Source organism: Pteropus medius, unplaced genomic scaffold (assembly GCF_902729225.1).
Source record: "Pteropus medius unplaced genomic scaffold, Ma_sr-lr_union100, whole genome shotgun sequence".
NCBI lineage: Eukaryota > Metazoa > Chordata > Mammalia > Chiroptera > Pteropodidae > Pteropus > Pteropus medius.
In genome coordinates, this window is record NW_024351730.1 from 24,272,984 (window position 1) to 24,300,629 (window position 27,646).

At 34.3% G+C, this 27,646-nt stretch overlaps 1 protein-coding gene, 1 long non-coding RNA gene, 1 other non-coding gene and 2 pseudogenes across 3 annotated transcripts; all 5 read right to left on the reverse strand.

The window, feature by feature from the left end:
* Window positions 1-8,285: 8,285 nt before the first annotated feature.
* On the reverse strand, window positions 8,286-10,846 carry CXCL10 (C-X-C motif chemokine ligand 10). Its single transcript, XM_039845485.1, has 4 exons — window positions 10,669-10,846; window positions 10,028-10,154; window positions 9,556-9,645; window positions 8,286-9,105 (listed from the first exon to the last, which is right to left on the reverse strand). The coding sequence occupies exons 1-4, from the start codon at window positions 10,727-10,729 to the stop codon at window positions 9,087-9,089; spliced, it is 297 nt and encodes a 98-aa protein (XP_039701419.1). The 5' UTR covers window positions 10,730-10,846; the 3' UTR covers window positions 8,286-9,086.
* Window positions 10,847-11,928: 1,082 nt separating this feature from the next.
* Window positions 11,929-13,458, reverse strand: LOC120587964 (uncharacterized). Its single transcript, XR_005649111.1, has 4 exons — window positions 13,258-13,458; window positions 13,034-13,147; window positions 12,414-12,613; window positions 11,929-11,967 (listed from the first exon to the last, which is right to left on the reverse strand). It is a non-coding gene; the product is annotated as an uncharacterized LOC120587964 (long non-coding RNA).
* An 8,631-nt stretch (window positions 13,459-22,089) lies between these two features.
* Window positions 22,090-22,208, reverse strand: LOC120588397 (uncharacterized; annotated as a pseudogene).
* Window positions 22,209-23,363: 1,155 nt separating this feature from the next.
* On the reverse strand, window positions 23,364-23,482 carry LOC120588451 (uncharacterized; annotated as a pseudogene).
* Window positions 23,483-27,084: 3,602 nt separating this feature from the next.
* On the reverse strand, window positions 27,085-27,188 carry LOC120588708 (small nucleolar RNA U13). Its single transcript, XR_005649293.1, has one exon. It is a non-coding gene; the product is annotated as a small nucleolar RNA U13 (small nucleolar RNA).
* Window positions 27,189-27,646: the final 458 nt, after the last annotated feature.

Here is a 27,646-nt window from a genome sequence, read left to right on the forward strand (position 1 = left end):
GAATTTTTCATTTCAGTTTTTTACTTTTCAGCTCCAGAATTTCTGCTTGGCTCCTTTTAATAATTTCTCATTAATATTCTCATTTTGTTCACACATCACTTTCCCAGTTTCTTTTTATTCTTTGTACATGGTTTCTTTTTGCTCTTTGAGCATATTTAAGACAGTTGATTTAACATCTTTGTCTAGTAAGTCCATTGAATACTGGGATTTCTTATGAATAGTTTTCTTGCAATTATTTACCTTTTGTGGCTCATATTTTCCTGGTTTTTTTTTTTTGTATGCTTTATGATTTGTTGTTGAAAAATAGATATTTTCAATATTATAATGTGGTAACTCTGGAAATCTAATTCTTCCACTCAGGGATTGTTGAATTTGCTTGTTGTTGGCTGGTACCATCTATTTGTTACTTTCCCAAATATTTTTGCAAAGTGGGTATTTCTTATTGTGTGTGGTCATTGAAGTTTATGTGTCATTGTCCCTATGGTCTCAGTCAGTGATCTGCCCTATTTCTATAAATATAGGTCATAATACATAATAGACAAATTGTTGAACTAGAAATAGAATGACACAAAACCTGCTCATGTGTTGGGGTGAAATTTATTTAAAGTAAATTTAAGGAAGTTATCTTTGAGACCAGAATCAAAATCGAATTCCAAAAATTACTTTGGGATAGCTTCTCAAAATGAGGAAGTTAGATTTCTTCCTTTTCAATATATACTTAACTCATGCCTGAAAGACAGATTTTTTTTTTTTTTTAATGTATCTGTGTCCACAACCTAATGACCATCCCCTTCTGACTTACTTCACCACTTAATGGTGCCTCAAATCAGCTCTAAATGATGTTATTTTGAAAATGTTCTTGTTTTTTACTTGAGATTAAAAGGTTCTCAAGTCGCAAAATAGAGAAAATAGCAGATGCAACAAAAGTTAGCTTTGGGGAGCAAACAGCTACTTTTTTTTTTTGCAGTGTAGTCCCACAGGAGTCAGACTTGATCTTGAAATAAAATGTATACTTCCTTTGAAAACCAAAAATGACTTATGCTTGTGGCAAACAAATGTTAGTATATAGCATTAATAATAAGGCTTACTTTAAAAACTTTTTCTCTTCTGAAAATCCCCACCAGCCAGGGGGATTGTGTAAAACTTTATTTTTTTTGTAGTTTTTATTACAAAAATAATTACTGTTTTGTTTTTCAGTTACAAAGTTGAATGTACTTTTTCAAACTACATTTGCACTCACTTCAAGATTCAAATGTACTTCTCCTGATAGGAATGGTGGTAGTGCTCCCAGTAGAAAATTGTGCTCTAAAATTTTCAACTCGTGTTATGATGTCTGTCATTGTGGATGTGTTCCTTCTGTCTTACTTTTCTCCTCTGGGATTGAGGTATTTGTCAATTATAGTTCCAAGGACTTATATGAAGGCTTTTTGGTTACTCACATGTCATTTGTGAAAATTCATTTGTTACTATGTAAATTTTTATTTTGAGTGATTTAGCTGTATTATAGACTTATACTCCTGTTTTCCAAAAATGTAAAATTCCAGTTTAATTAGTTTTTATTTTTATATTTAAAAATATATATGCTATATTTAAATATTTGAATATCTGTGACTTGAGATTTTAATGTTTTTTTGGTATTTACTATCTCAATCCATTCTTTCTCTCCAAGCTAAATAATTGTTTTACTTAGAGCAGAGGTATGTTGAGCTACTTACAGTGGTGTGTATGTGTACATGGATAGTGTATGTGTATAGTGTTGATTCTGTGATTCTTGCTTCCTGGTCATCCTGAACTTCTTTATACTTAATAAAAATTTCACTTAAGGTTATGTTATTTTGAGCAGCCTTCAAATTCTGCATTTTTGTCAAATTTTCTCTGAACTCATCACAACCCTAAATTATCTTTCCCTTTCCTCAATAACTCTTAACGCTTATTTTAGCATTTGTAAAGTTAAGTCTTTTACCTTACCCCCATTAACATTCCTTCTGAGTAATGATGAACATCAACAAGAATAAGTGAGACAACACGGATCTACTTGCATATTTATTTATACTGATTACCAGACATCACAAGATATAACTGCAATACTTAAATTCATTGGCATACTTGCTTAGCATAATTCCGTATAACTGTAGTCAAAAATTCCTTTATGGATTGTTAACATAATTAAACAAGGAAATCATTACCTTGAGGTGGCTCTAATGCCTTGGTAGCCAATATAAACAACCCAAAACCTAAGCCAGAGTCACTTGAATTAGAAAAAATGAAAATTAACAGTAACTAATTACGAACAGCCAATGGGGTTTTCTCAAATAAGAAAACTGCTTTAGCTATAGCCGTCAGATAATTTCTTTGCTTTGCTTTCATGTCTTCTCTGTAAAAACCTCTCTGCTAGTTCCTGCCAGTGGAGTGTTCCTAATCATTTTTGTTTGGCGCTGCCTGATTTGAATTGTCGTATGCTCAAAGTCTCAAAAAAGTTTCAATGTGCCTCAATTTACCTTTTAACAGGATTACTGTAGTTCATTGTACAGAAGCCTTCCAGACTCTACCCCAGAGCTATTTCTGAGGTGGAGCTAGCTACACCATACATTGTTCTGCCTCTGCTTATGGTTGACTTCATCACTACCTGGGCTTTTCTTAATAAAAACATCATTAACAACATGAGAAGTCATTACCTACACAACTTAAAGTGGCACATTCATGGTTCAGTCTCAGTTTACTCTTTATTCCATTTAGGCAAATTATAACTTTGATTTCTGTTCTTCTCACTCTCATGATTGCAAGAACATAAGCATTCTTTAATTTTATCTTTAAAAAATTTACCGTGTTTTGTGATATTTACATGTTCCCCTGATTTAACACATTATGTTTCTACTAACTATATCTAAGACATCTATCACTTCCAACATAATAGATGCCTTTTTTGATCAGCAATACTTGCAAATACCACTTATCTGAATATTAGTATTGCCTACCCTTTGTTGTTGGTGACATTTGGTTTGTATATGTGCTTTTGTTCCTCAGCTAAATTATAATAATTTTGAGGCCAAGTACCATGTCTTGATTCTTTGTTTGCCCCATTGGATCCTAAAGATAGTAGGTACATAGTAAATATTTATTAAGTTGAATTTGATTGAATTGAGAATATTCCAAGAATCTTCCCCTTTCATCTCATACAATAATTTGAAGGAAGTCTTTAATTTTTAACAGCAGAGCAAGTTTGTGTCTCAGTGGTTTAAAGGTTAAAAAAAAGTATGTTATTATAGTTAATAAAATAGTCCACATTTTCTTGGAAATTGTAGGAATATCTTGGAAATCGGACCAGCAATGTCTCTTTTAGGGCCCAGATCTTTGAGGTCAGCTCAGGTTTCTTAAATAAATCCTCAAACTAGGAAAGTATTTCCAGTGTTGTTTGCATGTAAGATTACTCAGGCATGAGACATGTATATTGGTGTCCCTATGCCCTGAAGTGAATGCCCTACAAACTGATATGATCTGTTCAGGTCTGTGATGAATTAGGACAGAGTCAAAAATTTTTAAACATTGGATATCATAGAACTCTATGAGACTCTGGTAAAAGCTATGGATATACGTACATTTAAATATTTTGCTTGTAATTTTAGGGACATTGTTGAGCCCTAAAAACCACACATCCCAAAATAAAAGTCTTCTACTCTGGGGATGATGGCATTACAGAGACTCTTTAACTCTCCTTAAGTTCAGATTGATGTTGAATCTTTTTCAACTTCTTTTCCTTTTCTTCCCTGTTCCCATTCTAAAGTTAATTGAGGAAATTTCTGTCTTACGTATGAGCCTAGAAAATGAGATGACTAAGCTATTCTGGCTCTAATTAAATTTGAGTGTCCTGGGATTCAACAAAACTAGTAAGCTCTTTCCTTCCAAGTTTACTTTGTCCTAAGGTTTAAGAACTATCTAAGGTCTGTCCTTGGAGGGAACATCAATTTCCAAAGGATCGTAGCTATGGCAAATGTCACTAACTCATTTATTCATTCAGTCAACACGTATTTATTGAGAATTACTGTACACCCAGTACTTTTGCAGGTACCAAGGATACAGTGGTAAGACAAGTGTAGTCCCTGCTTTCATAGAACTTTGTGGGGAGAGAGAATATATAGACCAAGAAGTGAATATTTAATATTTATATTTACAGGTATTGATAAAGGCTATAAACAAATTAAAGGAGGGTAAAGAGATTGAGTGATAGATATGGTGCTATTTGCAATAGATTGGTGAGGAAAGCCTTCCCTGAGAAGGTAATATTGAACAGAGACCTGAATGAAGTGAAGGAGTGAGCTATGGAAATGATGGAAATATGTTTGCTGTGCTTGAGGAGCAATAGGAGGCCTAGATGGCTGGAAAAGAAAGGTGGAGGAAAATAGAGTGAGGTGGGAGAGTTATATAGAGGTTTACAGATTATGATGAAGGATTCTGGATTTCATTTTAAGTCTGATGACATGCTCTTGGAAGGATGAGACCGGGGAGAGCCATAATCTCATTTATGTTTTAAAAGTATGCTCCTGGCAATTGTATATAGAATAAACAGAAGCAAGAAAGAGGGTAAGCAAGGAGACTAAAAATGACTAAGACACTATAACCTGGTGACCTGAAATATATCCAGTAATAGTTTAATGATTTTTAACACAAGTTGTTAAATTTTAGCCTAGCATAGAGAAGTTCTGCATATATATGTGACTCTGTTTTCAGTTCAGATCTTTCTCAGAGATGAGTAATTTCATGAAGGTCACTGAGAACATAAATCCTAACGCTTTAACATTAATATTTAGTGTCTTTGAAAATTAGTTTCCATTTGCTTAAAACTTTTTCCTTCTGATTAAAAATAGTAAAAATATTCTTTGTAGAAAATTTGGAAAATAAAGAAAAGCAAAAAGAAATAGGATTATAGATGATATCACCTAGAAATAGTATTTATTTTACTCTTGGCAGTTATTTATCTTAGCAGCGTTTCTGGAGGATTGCTATTTCTACTTCTATTTTATAGATAAGAACACAGAGGCCCAAGCAGACTTTAATGACTTGCTCAGAATCACCAGAGTAGTTATTGTCATATTCTCAGTGCCCTGTTGAGGTTCTCAGCCAGCTTTTGAAAGGAAGTACACTGGTAGTCAACTATCAAGCTCTAGATATGGAACAATGAATTAACTAAGTATGGTCTAACAAAGAAAATTAAGAAAGAAAAGTACAGCCATTTCCCCTTTCCCTTCTTTGTAGGAGGCCATTGTTCTTAGATCAGGTTGTAAGCTTTTGATCAACGTGGGCAATATATTTCTCCAGGAAAATAGATTCTCTCCCTGAGATTTATAATATGACCATACTACAGTAGATGTGTCCACACATTTGTTCAATATGTACGTGAAATTTTATTTACATTGAACATGTAAATTTTCTACTCAGAAAAGAAATTCTTCACCTCTGATCTAACTTCCTAAGATATAAGACTTTTATTATTTCTTAAATGTTCTGTCTAGACTTCTCTTTCCGAGCTAGATTTCTTTATGAGCCTTGTTTTCTGGTTTTATTTTAATTTTTTAAAGTCTCATTTTATAATTTTTCTGTTTTTGGCAGAGACAAATACATGTTCCCTTACGGTTTCTATCCCTCATAACAAATAAGACAGTACTTTGGACTGAAGCATCTAAGAGCCAGTATTCCACTTCCATCCTTCTCTTTCCTGTCATGGCAGCCCTTGATTGAGATAGAGGGACACTATGTTCCTGAGTTAGCATAGAGGCCCTGCTAACTTACATGGAACTTTGAGCACAAAGTAAACTTTAATTGTGTTAGGATTTTAATATTTTGGGAGCTTTGTTACTATAGTGTAGTCTGGCAATGTTACTTTTATATATGTTTCATAACACGTATATAGCTTATAACTATATAATGATGGTAGTGGCCTACTTAGCATAGAAAAGTGTTCATGATCTAATACTTAATATGTCTCTCCAAGATTATTTCCCATAATATTCATACCTCTAACTTCATACTTATACATTTTTCTGGATTGAACACACCGCACTATCTCATACCTAATACTTTGACATGTTATTTCATCTCCTAGAATTCACTTTTCTCTTGCCTATCAGATACATACACATCTTTCAGATTCCAGATCGCCATCACTTTCCCAGGAAAGGCTTCTCCTGTTTTCTCTATTTTCCTTGTATATTTGGAGTTTTTTTCAGCCCCAGAGTTTTTTTCAGTTCAAATTTATTTATCTTTAGTTTTATCATTAATAATAAATTATAAACTCACAATATAGTCATTTCTTATAACCTGATGTATAGGGGACATAAATATTTGTAAATGAATACCCTACTTTTGAACAGAGGGCAGCTTAAATATTTATTGGTTAATACCTTCCTGAAAATTAGTTGACAGTCAGTTGAGAATGAGATAGGTGATGTTTTTGTATATAATTAGAGTGTTAGAAAGAAAAAGAAAATGAGAAGGCAGTTCTGTCACTTCATAGTCTAGCTGTGACCCGGTTAAGGCTCCCATTGTAATGGTCGTATACCATATTCCTGTGTCATAGGTAAGAATGTGATTGTTCATGCACGGGGGCTCTCACTCCCACCCACTTATTTTTCCAGTTTCCCCCATGGATATGTAATTGACATATAACATTATATTATTTTACGCATAAAACTGATTCGATATTTGTGTATATTGTGAAATACCATAATAAGTCTAGTTCACATCCGTCACTATACATAGTTAGAAATTTTTTCCTTTGTGATGAGAAATTTTGAGATCTACTGCCTTACTTACTATTAACTATAGTCACCTGCTGTACATTACATCTCCAGTGATAACATCATCTCTTACTCTTCCATTTTGTTATGTGAAGTTGCTTGATACTCATGAAGACATCTCACATTTGGTAATATTCAGAAGTTCTTTGTTTTATTTGCTAGTTTGTTTTGCCTTTTTAATGTAAAGTAGAGCATGTGTAGGTACAGATTAAGGAACAAATTCTGATGTACTCACTACCTATAGTAGAAATTTACTATAGTTCAGAAGCCCCTTTCGTATCCTTCCCTGATTGCATTCCCTTCTCACCTGAAGTAATCGCCACCCTGAATTTTAATGGAAATCATTCCTTTGTTTTTTATTTGTTTTCATCATATATGTCTTAACTCTTCAATATAATGTTGTGCCTGTTTTAAAACTTTATAGTAAATGGAATCATGCTGCAAGTACTTTAATGTGACGTTTCTTTTGTGTAAGATCATTTTTGGATTCATCCACGTTGATGTGTAGTTATACTTCATTTATTTACACTGCTGTATAATATCCTATTGAATTAACATACTCTAGTTTTTTTATTTATTCTATTTGTGGATGTTTGGATTGTGTCCAGATTTTTGCTGTTATAAATAATGCTTCTGTAGCATTCTCTCATATACGTTCTATGCAAAATTCATCTACGGTATATATATAGTAATAGAATTGCTAGGACATAGAGTGTGCACGTTAAATTTTATAAATACCAAACTGTTTTCCAAAGTGTCATAGCTGTTTTCTCTTTCACCAGCAGTGGAGGGACATTTCTCATTGCTCTGAGTCCTCCCTGGCAGTTGATATTATCCAACTTAAAAGATTTTGCCAGTCTGGTGGTGTGCAGTGGTATCCCATAATAATTTGAAGGGACACGTCCCTAATTACTAATGAGGTTGAACATCTTTTCATATGTTAAGGGCATGTGATTTTTTCTTCTGTGAAATTCTTATTTCTGTTTTCTATTTTTCATTTAGTTGTCTAGCTTTTCCTTTTTTATTCATAAGAGTTCTTTATACATACTAATATAATAATTTGCCAACTAAATGCATTTTAAATATTTTCTTATTGACTAATTGGATATGGGAGGGGAGAGAGAAGAAGGAGCATAGAATTATTCCCAGGTTTTTGGTTTGGGCAACTGAGTGGATGATGGTGCTATTAAACTCGGACATACAATAGAGGAGGAGAAATAGATCTGGAGGAGAGGGGAGTTAATGTAATGTATTTTGAAGTTTGATGTTTCTATGGGATATCCAGGTGGAGATGTCTCATAGGAAATTGGCTATAATGCTCTGAAGCTTGGGCCAAGTTCTGTTATTCCACATTAGCCCTGAAGGAATCTTGTATTGTAATTCTTAAACTCATTTGTCTTCTACCCATCCCAGCTTCTCTAGGCTATGGATTCTTCAGTATAAGCTTCTTATGAAATAAACGTCTCAGTCAAATGACCCATCAGACACTTCATATTAGTTATAGTTATTTTATTACTTTTTTAGTCTCTCAACAGTTAAATAATCATTCTTGATATTTCCAAGAGAGCATACCTTTTTTATCTTGAAAAACATCCAGCATATTTGTCTTACATAACACGCAGCATATCTGATTTAAAAATTCTTCCATTGCTCATTTATGTGTAGTACGTAATAATACAAGTTATTTCACAAACACTGAAAACAATATAAAAGACATATACATCTAAGAATTCTGCTTTGTACAGTTTTTCATTCAATAATACTATTTTCACATATATTTCCATACATTTCTATGATTTGGAATTACATATATAATAAAAATTATATATATATAACCACCAGGAGATTCTGAGCCCTTTGGGATAATGGCAGCAGAAGCCCATGGAGTAAAGATCTTTCTGTAAAAAAACAGATTATATGATTGTATTATCACTTTGATTACATTCACGTTATTTGAGATTCTAAGAACTCAAATAAGCTTAGAGGTGGAAAGATCTTTTAATAACCTTTAGAAAGTAGGAAAGATGAGGAAAGCAGGGCTAGGGCTTCACACATTCACTAAGAATGTAGCACCCGAGCATAGCTTATAGTATAATGCCAGGGCAGAGTTACTACTGAACAGCTCAGGATGATGAACCATCCACCGCCCTGTAGGAGTAACAGCTTATTTGGTGACTGGTTGGTCACCGTTTAGGAGAACTACAATCCAGGGTCAGTTAGGGCTTGACGTATACTATATGAAGGGAAATGATGGCAGAGGCAGTCTCTGTGCTGTGATTATGCTTCTCTCTTTGTTCAAGGAGATCTTTTAGACCTGTAAGAAGAAGAAAGGGGTGTAAAAGTGTGATACTCTCAACTTTGACTTCCGTCTGGATTCTAAGAACTTACTGAGTTCATAGATAACCCCTCTTAGGTGAAGTATGTGGTGAGCTTTCCTGCTGCTACACAATCATTGTGGATTACAGGGGCTGCTTTATTTTTTAAGGCTGGGAAAGACTTGGGGCAAGTTTGACAGCTTTGCTTGGATAGTTATAGCTCTGCCTCAAGGTTGAAGTGATGTATTGACAATTTTCGACAGGTAGGGTAACTTTTGATACCCTAGAAGATGGCACCTTGGTATATAAATAAATGAAGGTAGAGGAGAGAGCATGGTACAATACACTTTTAAGCCAAGGGTCCCACAGGAAATTTCAATGCAAATATTTCTAACTTCCCAAGACTGACATTTCTTAAAGAGCAGTTCTGCAACCAATAGCAAACCTACCTTTCTTTGCTAATTGATTTCAGTATATTCTTGACGGCCTTAGACTTTGTATTCAGACATTTTTTTTCCCCGTTCTTTTTCATCGTGGCACTATAGAAGTAAATAGGAGTGAAAGTATGTATTTTTTAATTTTAATTTTCATTATGGTGACCTTTGTTAATGAAATACAGTAAGTTTCAGGCGTACAATTCAACAGTAAGGCATATATATATATATATATATATATATATATATATATATATATATACACACATTGCACTGTGTAGGAGTGAAAATATTTAAAACAATGTTGAGCCAATAAAACAGATAGGATATAGTTTTTAAGTCAAATGTATATGTTTCACTCTACATGTTTCTTTTGCTATACAGAAGTCTTAGAATCATCTCAAACCTGTTACTGATCTTTTGTGATCATCACATATTTTTATATGATTACACCAGGCAAATTATCATTAGATGGAATATTACTCACATGATCTCAACTTGTGGACATGATTGACTTGCAGGAATCACTTCAAGTTTTTCTAAGGACTTTAGATTAACAGGTTGATCACTAATCTTGATGCAGACACAGCGTGAAGTTCTAAAGAGAGGTATTCCTGCAGAAAAAGAAACAGATTCAGCAAAGGAGGTTAGCACAGTTTTCATTTCAGGCATTTAATGTGGATTAGATAGTACTTAGCAGAACCTATATTCCCCTGTCATCACATATCCACTTAACCTGAGGAGTGATCCCATTATAATACAGCTCTGAATGATTATCTGAAAAAATAATATAATCGCAGCTTGTTGGTTTTAAGATCATACCCTTGAGCATAGTTCATATGGTTAATTAAGCTAAGTTAACTGAGGAAGTATCTGTGTCATCTTCTCTCCTCATTCCTTCCCACTTTCTGTGTCCTCCCTATTTCCCTTCTGTTCCCACCGTCCTTCTCTCTTATAGTCCACTTGCTTCTCTGATTATAAACTCAGTGACCAGAGGGAATCTCTGCTCATTTCCCCTTCATAGGCAGTCTGTAAAACTTTTGCAAATACTCTATTTCTGTACTTGTAGAATTTATACACAGTACTATTTCTGACCTTACAAATTAAATATCCCTTGATGTTCCTTACCTTGAGTTCCACTCAGAGTCAGAATGATAAGGCAGAAAATAAGAACAGCACTTTGATTCATGGTGCTGTGACTGGAGGTTCCTCTGCAGTAGGCTCAGAATGTCTAAGCAGTTGAGGAGTGTCTCAGAAAACGTGGGACTAGGACTCAGTATTTATTTTGTTAAGACACTTTCCCTCTCTGATTCTGATTGGATAACATTACAGTGTACTCAGCAAAATCTGTTGCCTTATCCTTGGTGAAAGTCCCATGTTGCAAAATCGAAGGTGTTATTTGTCTTTATTGTGGCTTCTGAGTTATGGAATTTCCCTCCACCTTCTTTTTTTCAATAAGAGTGAGTTAGGTTTCACTTTCCAAATCAAGAACTATTTCTGGAAAAACAGAACTTTATTGCACATCGAAATTTTTAAAATAGATCTTTTATCTCTTACCTCCTGCAAAATAAAAATGTCAACTCTTAAGTCAAAGCCCTAAATACAGTTTTAAAATGAGTATGTCTTCAAATTGTGTTTTGGGTACATTTTAATTTGCAGCTTTAAGGTATGAATAAGAATATCTTACATTTATTCACTCTTTGGGTTTCAGAGATGTCATTTATTTTCTCATTTTATTCCTTCAACAACCCAGTAAGAGGATAGAAAAGTTATCTTCTTTTATATATACAAAAATAATCTTAGAGGTTAGATAATTGTTAGGTCATACAAAGATCGCCATTCGTTTATTCTTACTGATGTTTTTTTCCTCAACATTTTATTTTAAACTTTTATAATTACTTTTAGAGGCTAAGTAATTTTTTAAAATCCTGCCAAATAATTTTTAAAAATCCTCAGTAATAGCAATTTTTCATTTTTTGCAGGTAAAGCTAATTTTTGGAAACAGTAATTTAGCCAGGCTTATCCTTCGATCAAGTATTATAATAGGTTTGGTCTTCTTGCACAAGGTTAATGATAAAGGAACTGAAAAGTTTTAAAGAATTACAGAAATGTTTTGACTATTCATAGACTCATTAGAATAAGTGAATAGTCTCCAGTGTAACTATTTTGAGGGAAAACTTCTCATTTGAGTATCTGATTTCTGGTGTGTTAGTAAAAAAGTTTCATGTATTACAGTCAGTCTTTGAATAAAAACACCATTGGATAACATCAAGAATGAAGTAACAAAAGGACATGCCTAAAATAGAGTTATTGCAAAAACAAAGGATGCTTTTTGAAGAAATAAATTTAAAAGAGGGGGATGAGTAAAGACCGACCTTGGAAGAACAGGATGGAAACAGGTTGATTTAAGACACAGCTCTAAGAAGACTGTCAAATGCAAACAAAGGAAAAAGTGTTAATCGTTGAACTGATAACAGCGATAACTGAAATTAGCATAATTTCAACTGGACGACAAGGGCAAAACTTGGTGTCTTATTTTATCATTAGTACTTGGCTGATTATTCACAGCAGATAACATCAGTAGGAAGCCAGGTGATACCTATATAGTGAAACGTATTGGGCCTGATAGTGAAGTTCAGCAGTATCTAAGTCTGATAGTGTTCTTCGCAAGTGATTGATAATGGAATCCAAGATGAAATACTGTTCCAAATGCACGCATCACCCTGCAATGGGAAATCTAATGCAGGTGATACTTGGAACCCAGGGAAATAAATATCTGGGAGGTCTTTTCATAGTCAGCTAGGCTGCAGCAGTGCAGAGACAGGCCAGAGAAAAGCAGGGCTTCTCTCATAGAATTAGGCTAATATACCTACCTTACAGGTACTGACCTGAAACTTGGCAAAGAGGCCAAGATAAAAGCTCATATCTGCGAACTGGGCACACTTAAGACTTGGAAGCTCAGGTGTAGGAACTCTGTCATCAGAAGAGTGAGTGCATTATTGCTTGGGGCAGGCAGAAATTGCTGGAATGCTGAATTTCACGTGGGTAAGTCTGTGGACTTCACTGTGGGAAACTGAAAAGACAAAAGGAAGGGAAGTGAGGCAGGAACTGGTAGAACCAAGAAGACTTTCACCTAGCAAAGAGGCTTTCTTCTGATGAGGTAAAGGCTTACGAGAAACAGTGACATGGAGAGGCCTTCCCAATAGCTATTTGTGTGAAATAAAAATTGGACTATGAGTAAAAATGCCAAAAATTTTCAGAGAAATGTCTGACATCATGGATAGAAGAGGCTCTGAACAGTTCAACATTAAACAATAAAAAATACATGGTGATAATTTTGCCTTTGTTAGTATCTAAATACTTGGCTAAGATGCCATCTTGCAAAGTAAAGAGGAGAGTTGAGGCAATTAAAGAAATGTCACAAAAACTGGTATAGAAGAATGCTAGCCAACCAGTGAGGCAGGTTGGTAGAGTCTCACACGGGTGGTATTACCTTGTTAGGATTCCACAAAAATCTTATCTTTGGTATTATAGGTCCAGAAAAACTCCCATTTTTTCCTAATCCAGAGTAAACATGTTCTCAAAGAGTTAATTCTGCAAACCAAATCTATAAGAAACAAAGACACAAATTCAAAAGACAATTTATAGTGAGGACCTCTCAGTGACTGGGATTATTGGGTCTGGCATCCGAGCCACCCCTTTCCAGTATCAGCGTACCTGGGAAGTTGAATTAATAATCTGTCTCGTGAGCATAGAATTAAAACAAAGCACTCTTGTTTTTTGAATGTGGATCTGCTCAGGGAGAAGAAACTTTATAAGTGTGATCAATGTGGAGAAGAATTCAGAAAAAAAAATCAAATTTTTGGAGACAGTAGCAAACCAACGGTAATACTTGTTGCATCCACTGCCAAATTTATAAGAATCAGTTTAATAAAAGTCTAAATTATAACTATTACATTCCTCTCAATTTTTGCAAGGCTTTTGGCATATTCACTTTCTTAGTATTTAGTAATGAGTCTAGTTTCAGAAAAAAAACAAAAAAAAAAAAACCAGGAGTTAAAGAAGTATCCCATCTTTAGTTTCAGTTTCAAAGGCTGTTGGTTAATCTTTAAGCCTCTAATTGTGGCATCAGGCCAAAAGAAACAGTGCACTGACAGACTTGTTATAAATTCAGAAAAAAAATGCTTTCCGAGAAATTAATGTGCTTAGAAGAAATTTCCTAAAAAGTAAGGAGTTGTTGTTCAGTGATTTTTGTAGAATGGGAATCCCCACAGCCGATGTACAATAATACTCCTTGGAAAGTATGGGAGAGGAGTGCATAGTTTTCCCTTTCATAATTTTAACTGAGCTTCCCCAAGTTTCCCTCAGCTCCCAGTGCCTAGTAATACTGGTTACATACTTTTGAATTACCCATTTGTCCCATCATTCACTGCTAGCCTGAGCAAAGTGCAGAGTGGGTGGTAGACCCTTACAAGTGTCGTGCTTGGGAGAGCTGAGAATAGCTTCTGTTTGGACACATTTTAGATCGTGCAATGCTTTGCTTTCCTCACACTTGATGGGATGATGTGATGATGTGATGGGCTGGGAATCTAGAGATACAGTATATAGTTCTGTCTCTCACTTGCTCTGTGAACTTGAGCAATCATATTTCAGTTTTCTTAGCTTCAAATGCACATTATGATACCTATCCCATTCATCTTTCAGGTTGCTGTAAAGATAACAGGAGATTAAAAAGACATTTTAAAAAGTCTAAATGAATTTTCTAGTGGCCAGCATTTAAAAAATATAGCCTTTGGAGAGATGCCGAAGAAATGGTGGCATAATTATGCCACTACTTTTCTGAGTTATTTCTTAGTATGAAATTTTGGGAATTGTCCAAGAATATTAAATTGTAGCAATATTTTGACAACATAGTGATCGATGAGTTTAAATCAACATACTGCTCAGAGAGGGTCATTGAGTTGTTAATCCAGAGATCAAAGAACTGAAGGGAGAGAGATGGAAAGATTATGGTTAGTGAATTAAATTGATTAGATGAGGTGGTAGGAGATAAAACCAGAGGAGAGGCAGAGAAGAAATAAGGATGTAGGAATTGGTTTCCTTTCCTTGTCCTCCCTCCCCATTTCACTGTTTCCATGTTTCTTTTTTTTTCATGTTCTATTTTTTCTCTCTTGTTTCTCTCTTCACCCCTTTACCCTCCCTCTCCTTTTTTTTCTCTCTCACCTCTCTTTTTTCCATTTTTCTTTTCTCTTTGTTTCTGTTTCTTTCTTCATATCTCCAGTAGAGCAGGTCGACTGTGGATTAAGCTATATTGACAAATCCAAATATAGAGGATCTCAAGTTGCATGGTTCTTAATACAAAGAGTTGAAGGATGGCTTGTTTCCATATTAACTGTCTGCATAAACTGCTTAGTATTAGAATTTATTTTATTAAAAATAATATATTAAAATTAATACTTAGGGTATGCTTTTTTTTTGCACTAGGCTGTGCTTTTTAAAAAAAATTTATCGTATTTAATTTTAACAACCACTCTGTATGGCGTACTTGTTTTTTGATAAGCTAAAATAGGATTCCATAAGCAAGGTGTGCATTCAGATCGTGTTGTTTCAGAGCCTCTTAACCACTCTGCTCTACTACTGTGAGTTGCTTTCATCATCAGCCTCTATTGACAAAACCTGTGGTATCAATCAACAAATTAAGGCACCTGGTCATCTTAAATTAGTAGCTTTGTAACCCTTTATTGTCAGAGCACCAGTAATCTGAGAAGGCAGCAGGTTAACACCTTCAGAAACTCCCTTACTTTCTCAGTCCGGCTTAGGATATTTAAGGGAAAATCTGGGCCTTATTCCAGAGGCTGCGTGATGGGTTCCCGGGGATCTGTTGTGCTTCATGGAACCTTCTCTCTGTGGCCCTCTGGTTAGCAACCCAGGAACAAAGATGGAAGTAGTCCGGAAAGAATGTTAGACTATAAAGGTTGTGATCAGTAAGCATAAGGGCATTAATCATGTTTCAGGACAACTTTCAGGACGTTCCCAGCTCTGGGTCAAGCTGCAGAGGACAATCTATCCTGAAGCTATAGTGCAAGGAAAGGTGAGGCCGGGGTCGCTGTGAGGCCTCTACTATGGGGGTCCCAACCCAGCCCTTTTTCAGCATCCGTTGTCCTTCAGGAAGAAGCAGATTCTCTTGCTGAAAAGGCTGTCACTACTATAAATTAGAAAGCCACAAGTATTTGAAGTGTTCTAAGAGCATTATTCAATACAACACGTGCCAACTATACACATGTGAAGATCACTTATTGTATAACTAGAAGACCATTTCTTACAGAATCTGGTGAAAACCCTTTGGTTTCTGCTGCTTTAGGCACCAAGAATCCTATTTTACTAGCAAGCATTGAGTACCTGCCAAGGTTTATAGCAGGGGTGCTATAGGAATACAAGTAAATAGGACATGGTTTCAGTCCTAGCAAGTATTGTAAGATAATCATTGGCTGATGACCAACCATTGAAGTTCAGACCATCAAAGAGATCCCATGATTGCTTGAAAGAAGTCTTGGAACCTCCTGGTAGAGGAAGACCTTGTAAGCAGATAAGAAAAATGATGTGTTATAGTGGAGGTAGTAAGGGGAGAGTGATCCATTCTAAAGTGAGTATGTGTGCAATGCCTCAGGAAAGAATTATGGCAGGCTACTCTTGAACAGTCTTGAAAGATAAGTAGGTATTGGACAAATGGATAAAGGAGAAGGGCATTTCATATAGAAAATAACATGGAGATAGCAAATAATTGAATATGACTGGAGTAGATCAAGGAGATGACAGCAGCATTCAGAGAAATAAGCTGAACAATGTGGACTTTATCTGAAGACAATGAGAAGTTATTGAATATTTGAAAATGAGAGTAATATCAGATTTGCGTTTTAGAAGATGTCAAAGAAAAACCATAGCTCTACAATAGTTAAAGCGGTAAAAACAGATTATGTTTAGGAACTACTGCAATAAGGGGAAAGGGACCTCAGTATAAAACTGGGCTTGAGGGGGAGATGAGGAATTTGACCAGATATGGAAAATGATCAGATATCAAGGGTGGGGATTCTTGCTAAACTGACTGAGCAGGATTCTCGCTAAGTCTGGATTAAGCCTGGAACACAGGAGCCCAAAGTCAAGGCCTAGTTGAGAAGAGGGTTCAGAGGAGCAAGCTAAAGCTTGGTTAAGGAGTCTTTTTCAAAGTTTTCTTTGGAGCACTGTTGGATGGTGGGAGACTGAGGCAAGGAGACTAAGGAAACTCTTAAACAGTCTCTATAAGAGCTAATTGGGGCCTGAATTCAAGCTTTAATCAGAGATAGGAGAGACAGGGATGAATTGAAGAAATTTCATGTGATATGGATTGTACTTTTAGGTAAAGTCATTTGGACGGATGCTGACTATAAATGGCAAGAGGTTTCTAGTCCTTGCTTTGCTTCCTGTTATCTTTTTTAATGGGCACACACACACATGAGAGCACACATGTATGTGGATATATTTTTTGTTGTATTGACATACAGTTTAAAGATGATTTCATTTTCGGAATTTTGTGACAACTTGGGATATGATGAAACCAGGGCAGGTAGGCCATAGTCATACATGGCTTTGTAGAAGACAGGCCCAGTGTCAAGGCAGATGCAGAGGTAGGAGTAGCCCTGGTCTTTTTTTGGAATTGCTGTAGATAACAGAAATGAACATACCTTAAAATAGAGTGCTATGTTTGCAAACTCATGCATTTGGGAGGACTTTTACAAATATGGCATACTTATTCATTTTGGGGAAGAGATAACATTTGAGAGCACTATAAAAGCAAATGTGTTTTTGGTAAGAATAGTGCATTGTCCCCTCCCTCCTATAAGTCAGATTTAAATAAAGTAATATGAATTTTTTAAATACTTTGTTTCATTTTTAATCAAAAGCTTTAGAAAAGGTCTAGTTTTAATTGATTCATTGTTGTCTTTTTTTGAGAGGAGTCTTAAGTATATATTTCATTATGATGTAGTTCAGTAGTGCATGTTAGTCCATATTTTAGATCACCGTTTAGTTTTCTTCAAGCTCTTATTGACAATTTGTCTTTTTTTTGTGTACGGTTTAAAGTAGAATCCAAATTACAATTTATGGGAAATTATGTAAAATAATTCACTTCAGGGCATTTCCTATATTCTACCAGTTTATTGAGCTGTACCAAGCAACTACATCTGTACTTATGGTACCAGGATTTCCAGGAAGTGTGGTTATCCTTCTTTGATACTTAAGTGAAACTATAGTTGCAGTGTACATCATGATCTCAGTCTCAAATAAAAGTTGCAGAGAAGGCAAGGTGAAGGAATTGACATTGCCTTGGCACCTGTGCCCCTCTCCACCCCCTAATACCCCCAATAGTGTGTGTGAGGGTATACTAGTTATAATGCACAGAACCAGTTGACTGCATCATAAAGATTTATAATTGTTGGTTCTGGAAATCTTTAAGAAACAGATACTAAAGAGGTATATTAATTCTATATGAGCATATTAAGTACCATAGTCAATAGCCAAGAGTGATTAAATATAACCTTTCCTTTCTAGCAGTATTATCCAAAACTACTCCATCTGTTTGAAAGCTTCTCTTGGTTAATTAAAAGAAACAGTTTTGAATTTCTAAATCACTGTGGATATTTGACATCTCAGGTTCCATATGTTTAAAACCCAACTTGCAGTTTTTTCTGCTAAACTACATCTTCCCCCGATCTCCGTATTCCTCTTAGTGGAAGTACTATTATTTTAAACCTCAAAACTTTTCTTGATTCCCTTTTCTGCCTCTATGTCAGATTTAAACCCTTATTTAGCATTTTCTTTGATTCCTTTACTCAGCTTCAACCTTCACATACACTCTGTCACTAAGTCTTATTGATTCTTTCTTTGCTATGTAATCTCGTTATATTTGTTTCCACCATTACCACCTTAGTTTAGCTCTAATTACTTTTATATTGTGAAATACGTATAACATAAAAGTTACCATTTTAACCATTTAAAAGTGTACAGTTTAGTGGTATCAAGTGCATTAACAATGCTGTATAATCATCACTATTACCTTTTTTTGTCATCCCAAACAGAAATTTTTTGTCATCCCAAACAGAAACTCTTTACCCATTAGGTAGTCACTCCTCATTTCCTCCTCCCCCCGAGCCACTGACAACCACGAGTCTGCTTTCTGTTTCTAAGAATTTGCCTTTTCTGGATATTTCATATAAATTGACTCATACAATATGTTGTCTTTTGTGTCTGGCTTCTTTTACGTAGCATATGTTTTCAGGATTCATCCAGGTTGTAGCATGTATCAGTATTTCATGGCTTTTTAAGGCTGGATAATATTCCATTGTGTGCATATACCACATTTTCTTTATCCATTTATCCATTGATGGACTTTTGAGTGTTTCTACCTTTTGGATTTTGTGAATCATGCTGTATGAACATTTGTGTACAAGTTTTTGTTTGGACAGCTGTTTTCAATTCTTTCGAGTGTATACCTAGGAATAGAATTGCTGGCTCACATGGTAATTCTATTTAACATATTGCCCTTACAAATTTTCAGACCAGTATTTCCCAAAGTGTGGGACAACGCTAGGGGACTCACTGATAACAACATTTAATATCAATTAATTATTCTCTTTTTAACTGCAGTTAAATCATGGAGAGTCTCGCTTTGCTATTAGTATGGCTTTCAAACATCTCACCAACTATGTAAATCTCCCTTTTAACAAATACAGGGCAAGCTTGATGGTTAGAACCTTTGGCATATAATAATATCTAGTTTAAATTTAGTATTTTTTATTACATTTCCTTTTACTGTTACATTTTATTTCTATAGCAAGTGATATTGATTTCCAATGTACAGTAGTGAAAGTTTGCTTTTTATGTAGATACATGCAAAAAAAGAGGTGGTACACATTTGCAAAACAAAGATTGATCAGAAATACAGTTTAAAAATTATAATGATATGAAAATGACTTGAAGTTTGGGAAATACACACCTGAGCTATGGCAACATATTCCCTTTTTCATTTCCAGTCAACCTTTCCCATTTCCAATCAACCTTCTGTGCCATTCCCAGAATAATTTAGAATAACTTGAGTAGGATCATTCTCCTATTCACATTTATAAATCCCTATTTTATAGAGAGTAAAATTTAAGGTTGTTTAGCTGGACGTTTGATGTCCTTCATCCGTCACTCCTACCAAGCCAATCTAATTATTATTATTTTTTAACCTACCTTATACTTTCCTACCACTGCATATTCTTATGTCATTTATTCCTCAGCTGTAAGTTCCTTTCCCCTTAATTTCTGTGGCCATTCAGTCATCCATGCTCAAATATTTATTGAGGTTCTGATATGTGCTGGACATTGTCCTATGGGCTAGAACTACTGTGGCTTTCTTACTGAGCTTACACTTGTGGGAGAGCAGATACTAAGCACAATTCTTTAGTGACAGTTGCAATAAATAGTGTGATGGAAAAGTAGACAGTGTTATGAATACCTAATCTAGTTGAGATTAAAGGCATGATTTCAAAGATGACCTCTTGGAGAAAATGTCATTTAAACTGAGATCTAAGTGACTAGTAGATATTAGCTTAGTGAACAAATGGACAGAGGGAGTAGTAGTACTGAGGTAGGAAGGTTTGGCTCAAGTACAATGTTAATTCATATGTTTATTTTGTCATGAAGAAATTTAAGTATATGTTGTCTTCTCAATAATAATGTACTGGTCAAAAAATAATGTGCTGGTCTATACATTATGTAAAAAATTTATCATGTAGCCCTAATTCAATGAATTTTTATTTTTAAAGATACTCTAAAAAATCACTGTAAATATTCAAATATTAGATCCAAGTTTTGAAACTATTCAGGGAATTTATATAGAAGTCCCATCTCTACATAGAACTTTATGTAGGTTTATGATATATATAACATCTGTTTATACTACATATTATATATCATGTTTATACTATATATATTTAATTTATACTATATATTATATACCATGTGTTTATACTATATATGTTTATATTATGTATAAATAAGTGATTTATAGGTTATATAGATTTATATACAAGTCCCCCAGATGACATTTTGGCTTTTCATTGTTGCTCGTAGGCACCAGTCAAAAAGCCAGTCAGTAAGAGGCCTTAGGTTCCAGGCAGCCTTCCTCTGTTAGTTACTTTCCTGTCAGTTCTCTGATCTGCTTTATGTTTAGCTCTTTGATGTCAATGGGAAGGATACACAAAAGATACACTAAAATTGTTCTTTTTTTCAAATAAACAGAAAAACCTTTTTTTCGATAATATGTAACAAATATTTTTATTTTTCAAATGTATAGGTATCTATAAACTGCTGTATCAGCAAGGGTTTTTGGTTACATGCAGAGAAACCAACTCTGGCTAGCTTCAGCAGAAAGGGAATGTAATTGCTAGTTGAAGAATCCAAAGAAAGACTGAAGAATCAGGCTTGGAAAATGGACAAAAACCTAAGAGAGCTAGGGGGCAGGGAGGATTAGCCAAAGTCATGGTACAGGAGCATGTGCTAGGAAGCTACTACTATATGACTTACACTGATACTACTGTCACTTTAAATAATTTTCTTACTGATAGCATCTTTGTGATGGTAGCTGGAGTTCAAAGTCTAGGTTGGATATCGCCTGCCTGATACCTTGTTCTGGCTGCCAGGAAGGATTTCCTTCCTGTGGCCATCTCCCTTTTGGTCTCCTACCAAGACTCACATCATAGGGATTTGCCCAAGTAAGAAGGGGGTTTGGACTCAGGAAGACTCGTTTAAAAAAGGGACAGTTTTTCCTTCACAACTACCCATTAAAGCAGGGATTCCCAAACCCCAGGCCACAGACCAAGCCGCACCGCAGACCAGATGCTTCATCTGTATTTGCAGCCGCTCCCCAGTGCTAGCATCACCGCCTCAGCTCCACCTCAGATCATCAGGCATTAGATTCTCATAGGAGCACCCGCACCAATCCCCAAAAAGGTTGGGAACAGCTGTATTAAAGTACATTTCTAAACAATTCTGTGTGATGACAGGTAACTATACTTCTCGAAATATAGGGCATCTCAAATTTTCAGAAAACAAAAATTTTAAGAATGGTTATGGTAATTTATTAGAGAAAAATGATGTTGATTCTTTTCATAGTAAAACTATCTTAGATATCCCTAAATTATATAATATAGGCATGACTTAAAATATTAGATTATGTATCTTCCTAAGAAAAAGAATCACAGAAAGTAAAGGTGATTGCCAGATATGCACATATATTTATTTTTCAACATTTTCTTCAGTAGACAAAAACATTTTACATTTAAAATGAGTCAGATATTGCTATAATTTATAAGAATAGATCAAAACAAAATTTTACACAGTAAATACACATATCCTAATTGCTTCAAAACATCTCAGTGAAAAAAATCTTAAATTAAGACCAGAGCTGCTAATTTAATTGTAAGATATTTGGAGTCTTACCAGTTTCCTTTACCTTATATATATTTTTTTAAATGCCTGCAGCACCTGGTCTTCCTAGGTGGTCTCCCATCCAAGTACTAACCAGGCCTGACCCTGCTTAGCTTCCGAGATCAGATGAGATTGGGCACGTTCAAGGTGGCATCGCCGTAGACTTATAATTTTTTTCATAGTACATTTCATGAATTACAGCCTTTTTATAAAACAAAATGAGATATAAGAATTTTTTTCTTATATATTTGCTATCTAATTTGGGGGAAAAGAAATGTAGATTTGCATTAAAATTATATGGAGAATGTTTATTATATACATGGATGCTTTTAACTCAGGAGATCTTGACTCCAATAATGTCTCCATTATAACTGCAGATTGTAATATGGAATATAGATCAAGTAACAGCAGGTAACTTATAGAGACAGAAATACTTTTATAGTCACAGCAGAATAGTTATAAGCATCGAATCTTCTACAAGTTTCCCTAACCTACAAATGCATGAATGTACATTGCAACAGGCAGGAGAAAGTCAGTTGCCTATTACAGAATTCTTATAATTTCAGTAGTCACAGTTAAACTTGTTCTGAGTTTTCAAATCCTCTTTTCCAGGATTTCAGATGTTTTTATATTTTAAAAAATTCATTCTTTCAGCTTTCTGTAATGAGAAAACAAAAGTTTTATAAACTTGGGCTATTCTCAGTGATTGAGAGTTGACATGTAAAAACATAGCAAGAAAGGAAAACTGATTATAACCAAACACCCCTTATCAGAACATTTCACACAAAATCATAGAATCTTTCTGCAGTTGTCTATTTTTTTCAAAAGATCTCTCTCGGATAAAACCATTATAAGATGGAAGTAATCTGTTAACCTACCTTGATTATAATGTTCGCTTGCTTCGATCTGGGATTTAGGCATCTTTGACCTTTATGTGTTTTCAGGATGATACTGTTAAGGGAAATCCATAACAGTCTTAAATTTTGGATAGAAGAGCTTAAACAAACAAAACCCCCCCACAAAAATGCCTCCACCATTGTCATCTTTAGTAAGTCCATTACTTACATCACTTCTATTTTGTCACAGTTGTTACTTGGGTAAATTACAGAGACTTTCTCAATATTTGCCACTTTCACTGCTTTTACTCCAGGGCCTATGCAAAGACAACGTCCCCTTTTGAACATTGGGAAGCCTAGAACAGATCAAGGCATAAATTATTTTTATTTATTTATTTATTTTTAGGCAAGGCAACCCGTGGTTGACCTCACAGATTGCAAGGACCTTGTCAGTTTACAATCCCTTATTTTTAAAATTTTTCACGCCTACAGTACCTGGTCTTCCTAGCTGGTCTCCCATCCAAGTACTAACCAGGCCCAACCCTGCTTAGCTTCTGAGATCAGATGGGATTGGGCTTGTTTAGGGTGGCGTGACCATAGACTCATTGCATAAGTTATAATAAATCTGATTGCAACAGATGGCTATGGTTTATAATTCTGATGAAGAATGTGAGCTGAGTTTTCATTAAGGATAAAGATAGTAATTTGTTGAATAGCATTTGACACTGCTGTCATTGGGAAAAGAGCTTAAGTAAAATGTTGGTGATTTTCTTCTTAAATTTGTAAGCAAACCTTTAAAGAATAAAAGAAAACATGAAAAGTTTATTGGAGATCAAGCTTATTTGCCTCTTGCTTTTATGCTCAGGAATTTTTTTTAGGAAGTTAGTAACATTATTTCATAAAAATCTTAACATATTTTAAAGTTATTACTGAAGGATTTTGCCAGATTTTATAGCCAAATAAAAAATTCCATGTAGTTTATCATCTCTAGTTTCAATAATCATCACTAGTGCCTTAAACATTTCTAGCATTCTCTGCCAAAGCTATAGTAACTTCTAATATGTGAGGTTAAATAAAAACTTAGTATATATTTTAAAATAAAAGTAGAAGAAAAGACATTTGAAGAATTAGAAAAGAAATTTATAGGCTGAGAAGTAAACAGTACCATATACCTTGAGCAATTGTAGCACAGAATATCACAGCCAAGACTATAACCATGCCTTTCACGCTCATCTTGGAGACAGTTGAAATGCTGAAAGTGATAGGGAATTCTTAACTGGTATATATAGAGCATTTGATATGCCACCAATCCTCTCATGGCAACAGGAATTTCCCTCCATGAGTCATACTCCTTTTTCCCAAGAGTTTCTGTTTTGTTCTTAACATCACTGTGCCTTCCTATTTGATACAGTATCAAAAGTAATGCTGATATGAAAGCACTTTTTACTATATACAGAGTAAAGAGCTATATATATAATAGGATATACCCAAATGGGAACCAGCCGCCTTAAGGCTTATCTAATTATTGCACTAGCCTGGGCAGTGGAATTCAGATTGCCATTCATTCTTTCATTCAAGAAGATTGTCTTCCTGTTTTCAGTCTTTTCACCTTCCACATAACTATGCAAAAGAACATTCTTAAAAAATTCAGTTTTTATCGTTTTAGTTTTGCTTTTAAGTCCAAACTCTAATCATTTATACAAGTCCTATGTTATGACATTAAACAACTTTTATTTAACCTTATTTATATTTTTGCCAACCATACTAGTCTAAAGAAGTCTCCTTATATACTTTTGAATTTATATCCATTTCTTTCTGCATGTTTAACTGTTTTTACTTTATATATATATATTTTAGCACTATTTAATATGTATAGTTGTATGATTTGTGGATTTTTAAAAAATGAGCCTTTTTTCTCTCTCATGTGATGTTTTTACATCTTAGATTCTAATTTTATGTAACTCCTGTTATCTTTTTATTTATGTTTACCTTTTCCTCTTTAGCTTTCTAATCTTTTTGTTTTAAATGTGTCACACTTAAAAAAATCATACCCAAGGGATTTTTTTATGGATAAATTTACTGTATAATAAGCTTTTAAAATGCTTTCTTGCTATTTCTTTTCTGTCTGTTTTCTTTGGTTTCTTCTTTAAATATATTTTCTTTAGCACTTATGTGATTCGAAAGTAATACATGGTTTTACATTTTGCTAGTAATCTTTTAAAAATTTTTACCTGTATCTCTAATTATTTACATAAACTAGAATTGTATCTTCTCATTTCTCCCTTTGTAAGGTGAGAAAATCACTGTAACTTTCTTTCAGACATCTATTCCTGTTTCCTAGTTTTGTTAGTATAATCAGGGATTTATAGCTAGTTTGCTTTTTTCAGATTATTATTTTACATTATTCAACTTTTCTTTTGGGAATCATTTTTATATTTTATCCTGAAACTACATATTTATTTAGATATATCCTACATTTAAATTCCTTTAACAACCACTACCAGTTTTTAAAACCTCTTAGCCCTTGTTTTAATTAATCTCAAGATAGCTGGAATATTTTTTCTCTGTTTCTCATTCATTCAACATGTCATTCAAGACTAATTTTTCCACAGGAAAATGGTTAAAGTAAAATGAGTATGTGCTTGGATCTCATAATTTCTTATCCTTTATTTTCTCTTAATGTTGCTTTTCATTTTCTTAGCACTAGAAACACAGTAGAGCATCGTTAACAGGGAGGGCTCTGAATCAAGCCTATGTTAAAATCCATGTTCTGTTGTTTAGTAATTGTGTAGTCCTGAGTAAGTTACCACAACATGTTGAGCCTCAGTTTTCTCATCTATGGTTAATATAGTCTATTACAATATTTATAATATAACATATTGATAATATATTTATATTACATAGATAATATAAATGGGGATAATGTATTTTTTTCATGGGACCATTATAAGCTAAGCATTTTAAAAAGTAATATATATAAATTGTTTAGAAGAGTGCCTGGCACTCAAAAAGTGTTAGCTGCTATTATTGTCTCTAATACGTTATGGTGTTCTTTCCTAAAACTGACATATCACACCTAACTTATTTTAGGGTATTTTTCAGCATTAGCACAAGCATAAGCACTTAGTAAAAGATTGGATGCTATTGTTATAAGATATGAAAAATATTTTAAATTGTAATAGTTGTGAATGTAAAAGTAACATTCTAATCACGAAAATGACTTACACAGGTCCAGTGTATAAATGTAATAGCGTGGTTCACAAAATATAGACAAAGAATAATGAATATATTTTTTTACCACCTACATTTGTATAGCTTCGGTGTAAGGGAATCTCTTAAACAGTGATTTTTTTCCCTTTTTATTATTACTTTTTTTATTATGGTGACATTGGTTAACGAAATCCAGTAAGTTTCAACTGTAAAATTCAACAATAAGTCATATATATTTTGCATTGTGTGTTCACTGCCTATAGCTAGATTTCTTTCTGTCACCACATATTTGACCCCTTTTACCTTATCTGTGCCCCACCCCCCACCCGACCTTCTGGTAACCACAAGTTTATTGTCCATGTCCATGAGTCTCTGTTTGTCCAATTTGTTGCTTTTAGGTTTATATCCCATATATAAGTGACATCATGTGGTTTTTAACTTTTTCTGTCTGGCTTATTTTGCTTAGCATGATTATCTCAAGGTCCACCATATTGTCGCAAATGGCAGTCTTACATCTCTTCTTATGGCTGAGTAATACTCCATATATATATATATATATGTACCACAGCTTCTTTATTCAATCATCTATTTTAGGACACTTTGTTTTTTTCCCTGTTTCGGCCACTATAAATAATGCTGCTGTGAACATCAGTGTGCAAATATCTTTTCAGCTATGAGTTTTCAAGTCTTCAGAGTAAATACCCAGTAGAGGGATTGCTGGATCATATGGTAGATCAATTCTTATGTTTTTGAGGAACTTCCATACTGTTACCAGTTTCCCGTCCCACCTGCAGTGTATAAGGGTTCCTTTTTTCCTACATCCTCTACAACGTTTGTTATTACTTGTCCTGTTGATAACAGCTATTCTAGCAGATGTGATATGGTATCTCATTGTGGTTTTGGTTTGCATTTCCCTAATAGCTAGCAAAATTGAGCATCCTTTTATATATTTGTTGGCTTAAACAGTGATTCTTGATTAATTTTTTTCTTTTCACATCAGACGGGTAATGTGCTAATGTCGTAACAAGGTTTGAGGGGGGCACATCTCACGCAACAGCACAAACACCTAATCATCACAATTATGAACTACAAAAGGTACTTTTGATTAATTTTTTAAAAAGAAGAAGAAACCCCTGGAAATTGACATTCTTAAAATTTTTATGCATAAACTAAGACTTGATTAATATTCTGTATTATACTATTTCAAATAGGCATAATTCAAATTTTCATATAACATGAACAAACTTTCAACCTTTGGACTTCATGTGTGAATTACTCTTTTGTTGAGTAGAATACTCATGAATCGGAATTTTCTTCTTCAAAACTGTGTGTGTTTTATTGTCTTTTATTACTACAATTGATAGTGCATAATATTGTAAAAACATCAGGAACTAGTTTTTTCTCCCCTTTACATATACACACACATTTTTCAACTGACAATTTTCAAAGCAGACTATGCCAGGTCTCTAATTTTTGTGTGTCAGGGTGTATTTCTAAATATTCTAGGAGGAAATAGGGGAGAAGGCAGGGAGAAGGAAAAAAAAAACCGTCTTCTT

Bases quoted from the DNA above. Each gene is read 5' to 3' on its own strand.
- CXCL10 (XM_039845485.1), bottom strand. From the start codon at position 10,729: ATGAATCAAAGTGCTGTTCTTATTTTCTGCCTTATCATTCTGACTCTG. The intron at 10,155-10,668 runs GTAAGGAACATC...CTTTTTCTGCAG, and splicing joins GACTCTGAGTGGAACTCAAG to GAATACCTCTCTTTAGAACT. The intron at 9,646-10,027 runs GTGAGTAATATT...TTACTTCTATAG, and splicing joins TGTCCACAAGTTGAGATCAT to TGCCACGATGAAAAAGAACG.